Here is a 15,605-nt window from a genome sequence, read left to right as displayed (position 1 = left end):
ATAGCTGTCCTTTTTGGTTGTTCTTTTGGTAACATTTTTAGGGTAATGCTTTAAGGTTAGTTTGACTCTTAAATGATACCTCAAAGTTTAGGCACTTAGGGAATACAGAAAACATTTTCAGCAGACCTCATGGAGAAGTGAAACAAAAAATACAAGTTCAGGGTTTGCTACTCTTCCAGACATCCAGACCTTCCCTTCCATCTCTACTACTGATTCTCTCTTACAAACCTCCTCCTGTCTATCACCATGGTTTCTGTTGCTTTACAGCATTGCCTTCATTCTAAATTCTCACCTTTTATGTCACTCTTCTGTGTATTTACAATCAGGATTCCTCCAAAGCAGAGTCTAAATGATTCAGGTAGTCTCTCTCTAGCAGTAGCATTCCTGTTACTCAGAATTCTTCAGGAGAAGCTAGCATCTAGTTTATGGGTAGCAACTTTGTCTCTGGAACCAAACTCTGATACATAGTCAGCTGGGGACAATCAAAGCCACATGGCCTGTGGTAAGGCCTGAGGTTGCCTTACATAAGGGAGGACTATAGACTTGGTAGGCATGTCCTGTTCGGTTCAAAACCATTCGGGTAAATACTGTTAACTGATCACCTCAGTTCCCAGTGATGATTTTTGCCCATAATTCTCACACTGGGGCAAGTGGACCCACCAACCCTTATCCCAGGAAGGAGAAGCCAAAAGATAAACATGGTATATCTCCTTCAGTGTCAGATTTACTCAGATTTCAGGTATGAGAGATTTGAATTTTTGTCCTCTTAAGGGGACAATTAAAACAATTTATAATTTAAAAAAAATCAGGTATAAGTAGGATGTAAAATTTTCTTGAATTCTAAAGAAAGAAAACATCCAGAAAATATATGTGGCTTTGGTCACTAACTTAGGTTAAAGATGCTGTGATTTCCTCCATGGTTTGGGTAGATTATGTTAGTCTGTCCAGAGGTCCAGACACCTTTAAGAGGGGAAGTTATGATGAAGAGGTGAGAGTTGGTGAGGACATTGAATACCAAATGGCATTCATGGCTTGATTTTTAAAAATGGCTTGAAGTGATAGAGCAATTTCAGAATATCCTTGACTTCCTATCCTGGGCTGAATCTGGTCTTGTGCCCTTCATAACTAGTATCTTCTAAATAGGCTTTAATTTTGTCTGCTTCCTGATAGCTGAGCATTTGCCTGAGTCTGTTTACCTTACCACAGAACTATGTAAAATGACAAAACATAATCATATTTGTTGTTGGTTGTTGTCACCTAGTGTTTCCTAGGCTCCTTGAGCCTAAGATTTAAAAATGAGGTCATACTACCTTTTTAATATAAAATACACTTTGAAAACCATATTTTTCCAAACTTGTATCCTTACAGGCTTTTAGATATTATTAAGGAATTACTATAAAATTTTTGTACGATAATAGTATTGAAGCAACATTTTAAGAGTCCTTATCCTTTTTTTTTTTTTTTGATAATTGTACATTCACAAGCAGTCGTAGGAAATAATACAGGAAGATCCCTTGTACACTTTGCCCAGTTTTGCCCAATGGTAACATTTTGCAAAACTAGTGTAACATCCCAATCACTGATACAATGTACCTATCTTATTCATACTTGCCCAGTTTTACTTGTACTTACTTGTGTGTATGTTATATTCATTTTATCACCTGTGTAGGTGTATCTGAGCAGTTCTAATACCACAAGGATTCTCCATTTATAACCACATTCACCTACCTCCTACACTGCTCCTAATCCCTGGAAACCACTAATCTGCCCTTCATTTCTAAAATTTTTTTCATTTCAAAAATATATAAATGGAATCATATAGTATGTGACCTTATGGAATCGGCTTCTTTTGCTCAGCATAAATTCCTAAAGAGTCATTGATTTGTGTGTCAATAGTTCATTCCTTCTCATCCCTGAATAGTATTTTGTGATGTGTATGTACCACAATTTGTTTAACCATTCACGTATTGAAGGACATCTGGGCTGATTCCACTTTGGGATTTTAAAAAATAAAGCTACAATGAACATTCATATATGGGATTTTATGTAAACATAAAGTTTCATTTTTCTAGATAAATGCCTACGAGTTACTAGATAACTCCTGGGTTGTATGGTAATTTCATGATTGATATTTAAAGAAACTGACAGACTGTTTTTCAGAGTGGCTATACCATTTTACATTCCCGCCAGCACTGCATAAGTGATCTAATTTGCTCTGTACCCTCACCAACGTTTAGTATTGTCCCTGTTTTTTTCTTTTATTTTAGTCAATCTGATATATAGTGATATCTCATGTAGTTTTAATTTCCATTTTTCTAATAACTACTGATGATGAACATCTTTATGTGCTTATTTGCCATCTGTATTTATTCCTTGGTGAAATGCCTATTTAGATCTTTGCCCATTTTCTAAATTGTTTTTAACTATTGAGTTTTGAGGATTATTTATATTCTGAAAGTCCTGTAGTTTTACATTTAACTCTGTGATCCTTTTTGTATTAATATCTGTATAAGATGTGAGGTTTAGGTCAGGGTTTCTTTTTTTTTTTTTGCCTATGGATGTAATTGCTCCAGCACCATTTATTGAAAAGGCTGTCTTTCCTCAACTAAATTGATTTTGTACCTTTGTCAAAAATCAGTTGTGCTTACGTGTGTGGGTCTACTTCTAGGGTCTTCTTTCAGTTCCTCTGACCTATGTGTCTGTCTCTCCACCAACACCACACTGTCTTGATAACTGTAGCTATACAGTGACCTTCATATCAGGTAGAGGAATTCCTCCCACTTTATTCTTCTTCATCAAGATTGTTTACCTCTTCTAGGGCCTGTGGCTTTCCATATAAATTTTAGTATAAGCTTATCTATTTCCTATGGAGAATCCTCTTGGGATTTTGATAGGAATTGCAGAGTCCGATTCTCTTAAAGATACATGCTGAAATACCTGTGGAGGAAATTATGTGATTATAAGATTTGCTCCAAAATAATTTGGGATGGGTTAGAATAAGTGGATAAGACTAGAGATAGAGGATACACAGTTGGCCATGATCATTTTTGAAGATGGTGATAGTACATAGTGTATCATACCATCTTTTCTGCTTTTGTATATGTTTAACAGTTTTCATAATAAAGGTTTTTAATTGCCTCATATTTAAAGGAATGTTTTAATATTGAATTTTAGGCCTAAACTCCTGAAATATCTACTGAAGTTTAGATCTAAATACCCTTTTAACAAGGTCTAAATTTAATATTGCATATCTATGTCATTATTATTTATGAATCCCGTTTGAAAGGTTTCACATTATCAGTTTCTAGAAAGGGAAGTAGTATTTAGCCAGATTGTACCAGGTTCATACCCAGTGAATATAACTGATATTTCGTTTCATGTTTCAGGCACTGCTGAGAAAGATCTAGAAAGTGCTAAACTTGTACAGATTTTACACACACTGCTAGCAGATGAGAGAAGTGCTCCTGAAATCAAATATAATTCCATGGTCCTGATCTGTGCTCTCATGGGATCTGGTACGTATTTCCTCTGTCATTTGATATTCATCAACATATGGTTGACATTAAATATAAAATAATAGTAAATGGTGGCTTTGGGTTTTAAAAGCATTAGAAATTAGTTTATGGAAGATACAGGATTACTTTCACACTGCAAATACTCCCAAAAGATTCTTAATAATGACAAGTGTTATATAGCAAATATAGGCAAAAGTCAGTGTTAAAAAATTAATACCTTTAAGTTTCATTAACCCTAAAATATTTTATATAAAGAACAAATTCTGATTTTGTATACCATGATATTAGCTAAGGAGTTTGTTCAAGAAATCATTGGCATTATCTTGTTATACATTTCATGGACCACTTGAAAAGAACATGTATCCTGCTCTTATCGAGTGGTGAGTTCTATAAATGTCAATTAGATCCTTTTGTTTGGTAATGGTGTTTCTGTATTCTTGCTGATTTTCTACTCGGTCTGTCAATTATTGAGAGAGGGGTGTTGAAGTCTCCAGCTATTATTGTTGATTTGTCTGTATCTCCCTTCAGTTCTATCAGGTTTTGCTTCATACATTTTGCAGCTCAGTTGGCAGGTGCATACACCCTTCCTAGTGGATTTACCTTTCTGTCGTTATGTAATGTTCCCTTCTGTCTCTGGTAGTTTTCTTTGCTCTGAAGTCTACTTTATCTGATATTAATATAGCTACTCCTACCTTCTTTTGAATACCATTCACGTGATCTTTTTCTACCCTTTCAGATTCAATCTGCGGTATCTTGTATTTGAAGTGTAGGCAGCATATTGTTGGGTCATGTTCTTTAATCCACTCTGTCATCCCCCCACCTTTTTTTTTAATGCTTAAAGATTACATAATTTCATCCACAAAGTTGGTTATCATTATTATTACTACCATTGGTTAGACGAGGAAGCCAAGACAGTGAAGGAAGTGAGCAGGGACATTGCAGTGGTGCTGGGTGAGGAGTGGTGAACATAAATTGTCCTGTCTGGTTAGTGACAGGCACTTTCAAGGTGATGGTAACAACCCAAATGATGGGCAGTAGAGGGGCTGGGTGTCGGGAAAGCACCTCTGGTAGTGAGCCTTGATGGGCAGAGTTGCGTTTCTAGGTGGACTTTTTTGTGCACACACCAAGGGTGGATATGACCCCTGGGGCAGGCTCACCTTATCCAAGTACAAAACCAGAATGTTAGTTTACTTATATATAATGAGAAGTATGCCTGCCACTGATCTCAGAACACCCCAAGTGCACATGTCTGGCTCATTGACTCCTTCAGGGCAGACAGGCATCAAGGGTTGCTTGATGAGCTTTGATCAGAACAAGGAGAATTAAATGAATGGACTGTGTAATGGCATCAGGTCAAAGTGGTTTGATGCATCTGTCTCTGCAGTTGCATCAGCTTTGCTAAAGGAACTGGAAGCATGGAATCCCTGGGCTGGAGGCTCCATCTTTTTGGATGTTGCTGGTATGGCTCTGTCTGCATTACCCACGGTAGTGTTTTCTGTTCTATGCTGCTGTACTGACGAATGCCCCAGTAACCTCTGCTTTGCTTGCATTCCTTGAGGTAATTGTTGATCCTTTCCACAAATCCTGCTTGGGCAACCCCTCAAATGTTAAAATTCTCGTTTACAAAGAGTGCATCCATTCTCAATTTGACCAATAAATAAATGGTCAAGACACTCTTGTGTTAAGTCTTTAGTTAAGGAAGTATTTCCTTTGGTTATTTTCTGAATTTTTCTAGGGCCAGTATTTTTAGTGATGCACTGTTAGAGAAAAATAGAAATATTATTTGGGTAACTGGTAAGATTTTTTATTTTTTTACTGTAATATGATACCCAAGTTGGAGAGCAGTGGAAAACAAAAAGTTTGTGTGTTGTTTAATCAGTAAGCAAAAATCATTTACTTATTTCTTTGGGTTTTTTATTATTATTGCAGTTTTTAATATTTATTCCATTTATTTAAATTAATTTTTGAAAGTTCACCCATTTCTCCCAACCCCAATCCCTGTCCCCTGCAACCATCAATCTATTCTTTGTATCTGTGAACTTGGTTTTTAGATTCCACATATAAGAGAGACCATATGGTATTTGTCTTTCTCTGTCTCACTTCACTTAGAATAATGCCCTCAAGGTCCAGCCGTATTGTCACAAATGCCAAGATTTCATTCTTTTTATGGCTGAATAATATTCCATTATATACACACACCATAATTTCTTTACTCATTCACGTATCCACAGACATGTAAGTTGCTGCTGTATCTTGGCTTTTCTAAGTAATGCTGCAATGAACATGGGGTGCATATGTCTTTTCAAATTAGTGATATTTCCTCTGTATACATTTAGAACCACATTAGTGTTATAATTTTTGTTTTCAACCATCAAACATGATCCAGAAAACTCTTGATAAAAGGAAAGCCTGTTGTATTTATCTATATGTATTTGCTATATCTGTTCTTTCTGATGTTCCAAAATTCCTTTTTTTCCCTGTTTAGAGAACTTCCTTTAGCCATTCTTTTAGGTTAGGTCTGTTTGTGACAAATTCTCACTTCCTTTATTATTCCTTATTTATTCGTTTTCGTTGAGAATATCTTGATTTCTTTTTCATTTCTGAAAAATATTTTCTCTGTGTATAGAATTCTAGGTTGACAGTTCTTTTCTTTCAGAACATGAAAAATGTTGTGCCACTTTCTTCTGGCCTCCATAGTTTCTTATGAGAAATCCACTATCTCGCTGTTTCTTCCCTCGTAGGTAAGGTGTCATTTCTGTCTCAAGACTTTTTTCTCTTAGTTTTCAAAAGTTTGAATATGATGTGTCTTGGCATAGATTCCTTTAGGATTATCCTGTTTAGGGCTTGCTCAGCTTCTTGAATCTGTACGCTATGTCTTCTGCTAAATTTGGGAAGTTTTTAACCATGTTCCTTCAGGTACCTTTTCAGTCCCACCTTACTTCTCTTCTCCTTCAAGGCCTCTAATGACATAAATGTGAGCTCTTTAGTTATATCCCACAGGTCCCTGAGGTTTTATTCATTTTTTTTCCAGTTTATTATCTCTCCGTTGTTCAGATGGGATAATTTGTATTGCTTTGTATTGCTTTAAGTTCACTGATTATTTCTTCTGTCTTCTCTGTCTCCTCTGTCTTCTCTTCTTTCTTCTGTCTTGATAGGCTTATCAAGCTTTTTGTTGCAGGTACTATAGTTTTGAGTTCTAAAATTTCTATTCTCTTCTTTATATCTGCTGTTTCCTTGCTGTGATCTCATTTGTTTCAAGCATGTTCATAATTGTTCAGGCATTTTCTTAATGTAAAATATACATATAATTTGCCATTTGAACCATTTTTAAGTGTACAGTTCAGTGGATTAAGTACATTCATATCACTGTGCAACCATCCCCACCATTCATCTCCAGACCTTTTTCTTCTTTCCAAACTGAAACTCCATACTCTTTAAACAGTAACTCCCTAATCACCCATCTCCCCAGCTTTTGGCAACCACCATTTTATTTTCTCTCTTTATGAATTTGACTACTCATGGTACCCCATGTAAGTGGAATCATACAATATTTTTCCTTTTGTGTCTGGCTTATTTCCCTTAGCATAATGTCTTCAAGGCTCATCTATGTTGTAGCATGTGTCAGAATTCTATTGCTTCTTAAGGCTGAATAATGTTCCGTTGTTTGTATATATTACATTTTGTTTATCCATTCATCCATCAGTGGACATTTGGGTTATTTTCACCTTTTGGCTATTGTGAATAATGCCACTATGACCATGAATGCACAAATATCTGTTTGAGATCCTGCTTTTAGTTATTTTGCTTATATACACAGAAGTGGAATTGCTAGATAATACAGTAATTCTATGTTTAATTTTTTGAGGAACTCCACTGTACTGTTTTCCACAGTGTCTGCACCATTTTACATTTCCACCAGAGGTGCACATGGGTTCCAGTTTCTACATCCTCGCTAATATTTGTTATTTGTTTTGATAATAGCCATCCTGATGGTTGTCAGGTGGTATCTTATTGTAGTTTTGATTTGCTTTCCCCTGATGATTAGTGATATTGGGGATCTTTTCATTTGCTTATTGGCCATTTGTATATCTTATCTTCTTTGGTGATATGTTTAGTCAACTGCTTTGCCCATTTTTTATTTGGGTTGTTTTTGGAAAAGTTCTCTATATGTTTTGTGTATTAAATGCTTATTGGATATATGATTTGCACGTATTTTCTCCTATTCCAAGAGTTGCCTTTTCACTGTTGTGTCCTTTGATACACAGTTTTTAATTTTGATAAAGTCCAGTTTATCTATTTCTCCTTTTGTTGCCTGTGCTTTTCATGCATATCCAAAAGATCATTACTAAACTCAATGTCATGAAGTCTTCCCCCTATGTTTTCTTTCAGAATCTTACAGTTTTAGCTCTTATGTTCAGGTCTTTGATCTATTTTGAGTTAACTTTTGTATGTGATGTAAGGTAAGGGACCAACCTCATTTTTCTCCTGTGGATATTACCAGCACCATTTGTTGAAAAGACTGTCCTTTTGTAGTTGAATGGTCTTGACACCCATGTTGAAAATTATTTGACCATATATGTGAGGGCTTATTTCTGGGCTTTCTGTTCTATTCTGTTAATCTCTCTGTCTTTATATCAGCACCACACTGTTTTGATTATTGTAGCTTTGTAGTAAGTTTTAAAATTAGGAAGTGTAAGACCTCCAACTTTATTCTTTTTCAAGATTGTTTTAGATATCTGGAGTCCCTTGAGAGTCCATCTGAATTTTAAAATGGATTTTTCTATTTCTGCTAAAAACGTTGGTTCTGGTTTCATTTTTTGTATTTTTTTAGCCTTTCCACTATGTTTATTTTTATTTTATTACATTGTAATGAAACTGATTATTTTTATTATTAGTTTTACCATTATATTCTATTAGTGAATGTTTTATTTTTTAAAATTTTAATTTTATATTGGAGTATAGTTGATTAACAATGTTGTGTTAGTTTCAGGTGTACAGCAGTGTGATTCAGTTATACATGTACATGTATCTATTCTTTTTCAAAATTTTTTCCCATTTAGGTTATTACAGGGTATTGAGCAGAGTTCCCTGTGCTGCACACTAGGTCCTTGTTGGTTATCTATTTTATATATAGTTGTGTGTATATGTCAATCCCAAACTCCCAATCTGTCCCACCGCCGCCTCCACCCCTGGTAACCAAAAGTTCATTCTCGAAGTCTGTGAGTCTGTTTCTGTCTTGTAAATAAGTTCATTTGTATCTTTTTTCCTTTAGATTCTGCATATAAGTGATATCATATGATATTTGTCTTTCTCTGTCTTATTTCACTTAGTATAATCTTCAGTCCATATTGCTGCAAATGGCATTATTTCATTCTTCTTAATGGCTGAGTAATATTCCACTATATATATATGTACCACATCTTCTTTATCCATTCATCTGTCAGTGGACATTTAGGTTGTGCTACGTCTTGGCCATTGTAAACAGTGCTGTGGTGAACATCAGGGTGCGTGTATCTTTTCGGACTACGTTTTTCTCCAGATATATGCCCAGGACTGGGATTACTGGATCATATGGTAGGTCTGTGTTTAGTTTCTTAAGGAACCTCCATACTGTTCTCCATACTGGCTATACAAATTTACATTCCCACCAACAGTGTAGGAGGGTTCCCTTGTCTCCACACCCTCTTCAGCATTTATTGTTTGTAGACTTTTTGATGATGGCCATTCTGACTGGTGTGAGGTAGAATCTCATTGCAGTTTTGATTTGCATTTCTCTAATAGTTAGCGATGTTGAGCATCTTTTCATGTGCCACTTGGTCATCTATATATCTTCTTTGGAGAAGTGTCTATTTAGGTCTTCTGCCCATTTTTTTGATTGGGTTTGATTGGGTTTGATTGTTATTTTTTTTTGTTATTGAGCTACATGAGCTCTTCGTAAATTTTGGAGACTAATCCTTTGTCAGTTGCATCATTTGCAAGTATTTTCTCCCATTCTGTGGGTTGTCTTTTCACTTTGTTTATGGTTTCCTTTGCTGTGCAAAGGCTTTTGAGTTTAATTAGGTCCAATTTGTTTATTTTTGTTTTTATTTCCATTACTCTAGGATATGGGTTGAAAAAGATATTGCTGTGATTTATGTCATAGAGTGTTCTATGTTTTCCTCTAAGAGTTTTATAGTATCCAGTCTTACATTTAGGTCTTTAATCCATGTTGAATTTATTTTTGTGTATGGTGTTAAAGGATGTTCTAATTTCATTTTTTTACATGTAGCTGTCCAGTTTTCTCAGCACCATTTATTGAAGAGACTGTCTTTTCTCCATTGTATAGTGTTGCCTCCTTTGTCATAGATTAACTGACCATACATGTGTGTGTTTATTTCTCGGCTTTCTGTCCTGTTCCATTGATCTATATTTCTGTTTTTGTGCCAGTACCATACTGTTTTGATGACTGTAGCTTTGTGGTATAGTCTGACGTCAGGGAGCCTGATTCCTCCAGCTCCGTTTTTACTTCTCAAGATTGCTTTGGGTATTTGGGGTTTTTTGTGTCTCCATACAGATTTTTAGATTTTTTGTTCTAGTTCTGTGAAAAATGCCATTGGTAATTCGATAGGGATTGTGTTGAATTTGTAGACCGCCTTGGGTAGTATCATCATTTTGACAATATTGATTATTCCAATCCAAGAACATTGTACAGTATATCTGTCCATCTGTTTGTGTCATCTTCGATTTATTTCATCAGCATCTCATAGTTTTCAGAGTACAGGTCTTTTGCCTTCTTAGGTAAGTTTATTCCTATGTATTTTATTCTTTTTGATGAGATGGTAAATGGGACTGTTTCTTTCATTTCTCTTTCTGATCTTTTGTTGTTAATGTATAGAAATGCACCAGATTTTTGTGTATTAATTTTGTATCCTGCAGCTTTACCGAATTCACTGATGAGCTCCTTGTCTTGTTCCTGATCTTAGAGGAAATGCTTTCAGCTTTTCACCATTGTTAGCTGTAGGTTTGTCATATATGGCCTTTATTATGCCCACTTTGTAGAGAGCTTTTATCATAAAAGGGTGTTGAATTTTGTCAAAAGCTTTTTTCTGCATCTATTGAGATGATCATATGGTTTTTATTCTTCTACTTTTTGATGTGGTGTATCACAGTGATTGATTTGCATATATTGAAGAATCCTTGCATCCCTGGGATAAATCCCACTTGATCATGGTGTGTGATCCTTTTAATGTATTGTTGGATTTGGTTTGCTAGTGTTTTGTTGACGGTTTTTGCATCTCCGTTCATCAATGATATTGGCCTATAACTTTCTTTTTTTTGTGGTACCTTTGTTTGGTTTTGGTATCAGGGTGATAGTAGCCTCGTAGAATGAGTTTGGGAGTGTTCCTTCCTCTGTGATTTTATTGGAATAGTTTCAGAAGGATAGGTATTAAATCTTCTCTAAACGTTTGATAGAATTTGCCTGTGAAGCCATCTGGTCCGGGACTTTTGTTTGTTGGGAGTTTTTTAATCATAGCTTCCATTTCAGTACTTGTAATTGGTCTGTTCATATTTTCTGTTTCTTCCTGGTTCAGTCTTGGGAGATTGCTCCTTTCTAAGAATTTGTCCATTTCTTTTGGGTTGTCCATTTTATTGGCATATAGTTGCTTGTAGTAGTCTCTTATGATCCTTTGATTTTCTGTGGTGTCCATTGTAACTTCTCCTTTTTCATTTCTAATTTTATTGATTTCAGCCCACTCCCCTGTTTTTTCTTGATGAGTCTGGCTAAAGGTTTATCAATTTTGTTTATCTTTTCAAAGAACCAGCTTTTAGTTTCCTTGATCTTTTTTTATCATTTTCTTTGTCTCTATTACAGTTATTTCTGCTCTGATCTTTATGATTTCTTTCCTTCTACTAACTTTGGGTTTTGTTACTTCTTCTTTCCCTAGTTGCTTTAAGTGTAAGGTTAGGTTGTTTGTTTGAGATTTTTCTTATTTCCTGAGGTAAGATTGTATTGTTGTAAACTTCCTTCTTAGGACTGCTTTTGCTGTGTCCCATAGGTTTTGGACTGTTGTGTTTTTTGTTGTCATTTGCCTCTAGGTATTTTATGATTTCCTTTTTGATTTCTTCAGTGATTCATTGGTTGTTTAGTGGCATATTGTTTAGCCTCCACATGTTGTGTTTTTTACAGTATTTTCCTTGTAGTTAATTTCAAATCTCATAGTGTTTTGGTTAGAAAATTTGCTTGATAAGATTTCAATTTTCTTAAATTCACCGAGGCTCGCTTTGTGGCCCAACATGTGATCAGTCCTGGAGAATGTTCCATGTGGACTTGAGAAGACTGTGTATTCTGCTGCTTTTGGACGGAATGCTCTATAAATATCAATTAAGTCCAGTGTCATTTAAGGCCTGTGTTTCCTTATTGGTTTTTCTGTCTGCATGCTCTGTCCATTGATGAAAGTGGGGTGTTAAGGTCCCCCACTATTATTGTATTACTGTCAGTTTCTCCTTTTATGGCTGTTTGTTAGTATTTGCCTTTAAGGTGCTCCTGTGTTGGGTGCATATATATTTACAATTGTCATATCTCCTTCTTGGATTGATCCCTTGATCATTAATTACATAGTGTCCTTCTTTGTCTCTTGTAACAGTCTTTATTTTGAAGTCTATTTTGTCTGAGTATTGCTACTCCAGCTGGTTCTGGTTTTATACCTCAGTTTTATCAAAATAAACACAACAGTTTGAGGGATGCTAATTATATTAAAACTTACCGGATTTAAGAGGAATCCTGTATTTTACTGTAACTGAAGTTAAATAGAGCAAGAAAACCAGAAAGAGGAAGATATAGTAGGCTCCTTTTTAGATTTCCTATCACAGAAATTTGTTGAAAGGATGTGAGGTAATAACCTTTTTATTTGTCACAAAATTAATTTGAAACAGATCTAAGATTTTTCTGTAAGTATTGGACTTCATATTTGAACTGATGATAGGGTTAAGTTAGGAGTGTATAACTGAACCTTGAGATCATACAATGAGCTGTGTTTTAATTATAACTCATTACTTTAATCAACCTTTGACTATAGAACTTGACATCTGATTTATTTTTATAAAGGGTCTCTGATTTTTTTATCCTAACATCCCTAAAAAAGACATTTCTGGGCTACTGCTGTGTCTTTTTCCAGAATTGTTCCTAGTTTTATAACTCGGTATCATTTAAATGAGCATTTTGGGTATATGTTTTAGGTCGAGTGTATAGTAAGAAAGATTAGAACAACCTAATAGAAGCATATCTGTTGCCTTGTTTTTGTCTTCCAGAATCTCTCCACAAGGAAGTACAGGATTTGGCCTTTCTAGATATTGTATCCAAACTTCGCAGTCACGAGAACAAAAGTGTTGCTCAACAGGCTTCTCTCACAGAGCAGAGACTTGCTGTGGAAAGCTGAGAACTACCCCTCCCTGAGGGGTAGCTGAGAACTACACCCCTCATTTCCCCTTTGTCCTCCATCCAGCTGCCTCTTCTGCTTCATTCTCTTCCATATCACTTGTGCATGCGTGTAATGTTCCAATGCCAATTGAAGAACTGCTGTAGGTACCTTCCCGATAAGATTTCTAAACCCATAGTTAGTTAGTTAGTTAGTTAGTGTGAACATGAATTTGTCCAAAACAAGTCTCCACCGCATAACTGTTTCCTTGTATTCCTGTTGCTTGAGCTACATTAAGTAGAATGTGCATGTTGTAGTCCTATGATGATGACGTAAACTTGGTACTACACAATGACTTGCTCCTTGTCCTTGGTAGACTACATAATAATGTACTGGTAAATTAATTAGAAACAAATGAGAATGCAGCAGGATCTGACTAGCTTATGAAAGATGGAATTGAATAGTAAAAATAGCTCCATTTCTTGGTGCTTGGAAAGCACAGTGACCAAAAAACCTGTATGGCTGCTTATTCATTAGTCTTACCTACTAATGTCAAACCCATGGTACCTAGAGTTAAATAAAGTCCAGTGCTCTTGCTCTTTACCCTCTGGTTTCTTCTTCCTTTGTAGACTCTTGAAACTGCCACAAACTTGGCAAGACTTTCTAAGGTTTTCTATGTCATATTTAACTGGCCGTCATCAGTAGCCTGATGCTGAAAACATTTGTAGTTTTCAGCATGAAACTAAGGGGTTGAAGAATAGTACACTAGTACATCTTGTTTTTTGCCTGTATTTTAGATTCTGATATATGTACAGTTTCACCTCAGAATTTCTTCTGTCAGTTAATCAACGTTGTTCAACACATGTCTTTAAAAGTCCCTTGGCATTTGTTTTCAACTGAGAAAGTTGAGTACAGCTCTTTAGAAAATGGATTTTTTTTTTTTTTCTGTTTTTCACCATTCAGCTTGAAAGCAAGAAGTTTCCTTGGTCTTTTAACCCTTTTAAATTTTATATGAGAACTAGCAGGGCATATGAAAACAGATTAAGAAGTGTTTGTCTAGACTAAAGAAAGGAAGGTCATAAAAGCCATAGTAGCCAGTCCAGTTCATTCTGCACATGGCCTCATCCCAGTAGCTGTTAGAGTTTCCCACCTCCACCTTCCACAGAGAACTGCAGTGGATCTTAAAGCCTTTCGGAAAGTGACAGTGCCAAGTGCCAAGACTGAAGAGGTCAGAAGCCCCCTTGGCAGAATGTAGTACACTCTTCACTGCTACCACCACACCAAACGGGTCTTAGAGCTTTGAAACACATGAACATCCTGTGACATACCTGCCTTCTCCGAATGCCCGTGTGTGACAAATACTGGCTGAAAGGTAAGGTGGGCTCCTTGCTCTCCAAAATTGATGCTGCGCATCTCTATGGGGTGATCGAAGTTGGACTTTTGACTCTGCAATAGCTGTAATTCGAGAAAGTTAAAACCCCAGTGGAGGTAAAGAACTTTTTGACTGACTGTTCCCTCTGATGTCCAAGCAAAGGACGATTATTGTGAGCGCTTTTGCTACATTTACTGTAAGAGCGATCTGGTTCATTGTCTTCTCCTGGGCTGGATAGTGGACTCTATTTTATTTTAGATTTTGAAAGACATCTGTAATGTTGCATAATAGGCTGTCCATATTAATAACTAAATAAACAGTATATAAACTGTAATGACATCATTTGGTTTATTTGTATATTTTATTTCTATTTCCAGCTCCTAGAACAGTGCCTGCTCATTGTTGGTGCTCAGTAAGTATTTGTTGAATGAATCCCTACTTCCATGAAACTTCCAGAGTGCCTGAACTATTTCTAGATAGATAGATTGATAGAGAAATTGAGATATAGGTATTTGTCTGACTTCAGAGAATTTTCCTTTTTTGATAGTAAGATCTGTCTGTATTGAAAAGCATTATATAGAAAACCTCAGAACAGAAGCGTCCAAAAAGCACGGACTTGAGAAAAAAAAAAAAAAAAAAAAAATACTGTCTGGGCCACAGCTGCCAGCAATCAGTTTGCCGATATGCTAGGAACTCTCATCTTCGGGGCAACAAAATGCAATTCAAATCACCAGCTGTTCTCCGGCGTGACCAGACCAGAGGCTGTGTCCTTACGATAACAGGGCTCCACCAAACTCGGTGATGTGCTGCTGTGCCATGGCAGTGGGTGGGAGTCCACAGACAATACCATCCCTCTCCCACTACCTGGTCTTAGTTTTAGAGACCACCTTTACGTTAGTTTGCTACTCACTGAGTGCATTCTAAGGGAAAGATGGGAGGAGCCACAAAACAAAACTTTCATTACCACTTTGTGCCAGGACTAGAGCATAGATGAAAAACAAAAAGGCCAAAACTTAGAGGGAAGGAGATGTCTGAGTGAAATGCACTGGAATGTCCTCCTTTCCTCCCTCCCAGTCCCATTGGCTCCTTGGAATCTTGCTAACCACCCACCCAGAGTGGACCTTCACTGTGCTCAAAGCAAAATTGATTAAATACTGGCCCATAATCTTGTGTCTTCCTCGATAAAACATGCTTTGAGCATACTACCTGATAACAGTGGAGATGTGGAACAAAATTTTTCAGTTCTAGTACAATTTCCTCTTGGGTGGAACGGAATGCTCTCAGATATAAGCATTAGGGTGAAGTGTTCTGAGAAACCCCTGC

The 15,605-nt window shown here is 36.3% G+C and overlaps 1 protein-coding gene across 9 annotated transcripts in view; it reads left to right on the top strand.

The window, feature by feature from the left end:
- Positions 1 to 14,616, top strand: part of RAP1GDS1 (Rap1 GTPase-GDP dissociation stimulator 1) — a 156,705-nt gene extending 142,089 nt beyond the window's left edge. For 4 of the 9 annotated variants that reach the window (XM_032632209.1, XM_032632206.1, XM_032632204.1 and 1 more), the window contains 3 exons: positions 3,387 to 3,515; positions 4,900 to 5,073; positions 12,804 to 12,939. In XM_032632209.1, coding sequence (XP_032488100.1) covers positions 3,387 to 3,515; positions 4,900 to 5,072 — 302 coding nt within the window. In that variant the 3' untranslated portion in view covers position 5,073; positions 12,804 to 12,939. Of the gene's footprint in view, positions 1 to 3,386; positions 3,516 to 4,899; positions 5,074 to 12,803 lie in introns of all 9 variants that reach the window. The other 5 variants (XM_032632211.1, XM_032632210.1, XM_032632207.1 and 2 more) reach the window with 2 other exon arrangements.
- The last annotated feature ends 989 nt before the right edge of the window (positions 14,617 to 15,605 follow it).

Source organism: Phocoena sinus, chromosome 5 (assembly GCF_008692025.1).
Source record: "Phocoena sinus isolate mPhoSin1 chromosome 5, mPhoSin1.pri, whole genome shotgun sequence".
NCBI lineage: Eukaryota > Metazoa > Chordata > Mammalia > Artiodactyla > Phocoenidae > Phocoena > Phocoena sinus.
The sequence above is the reverse complement of the archived record's forward strand: the minus strand, read 5'-3'. Positions and strand labels throughout refer to the sequence as shown.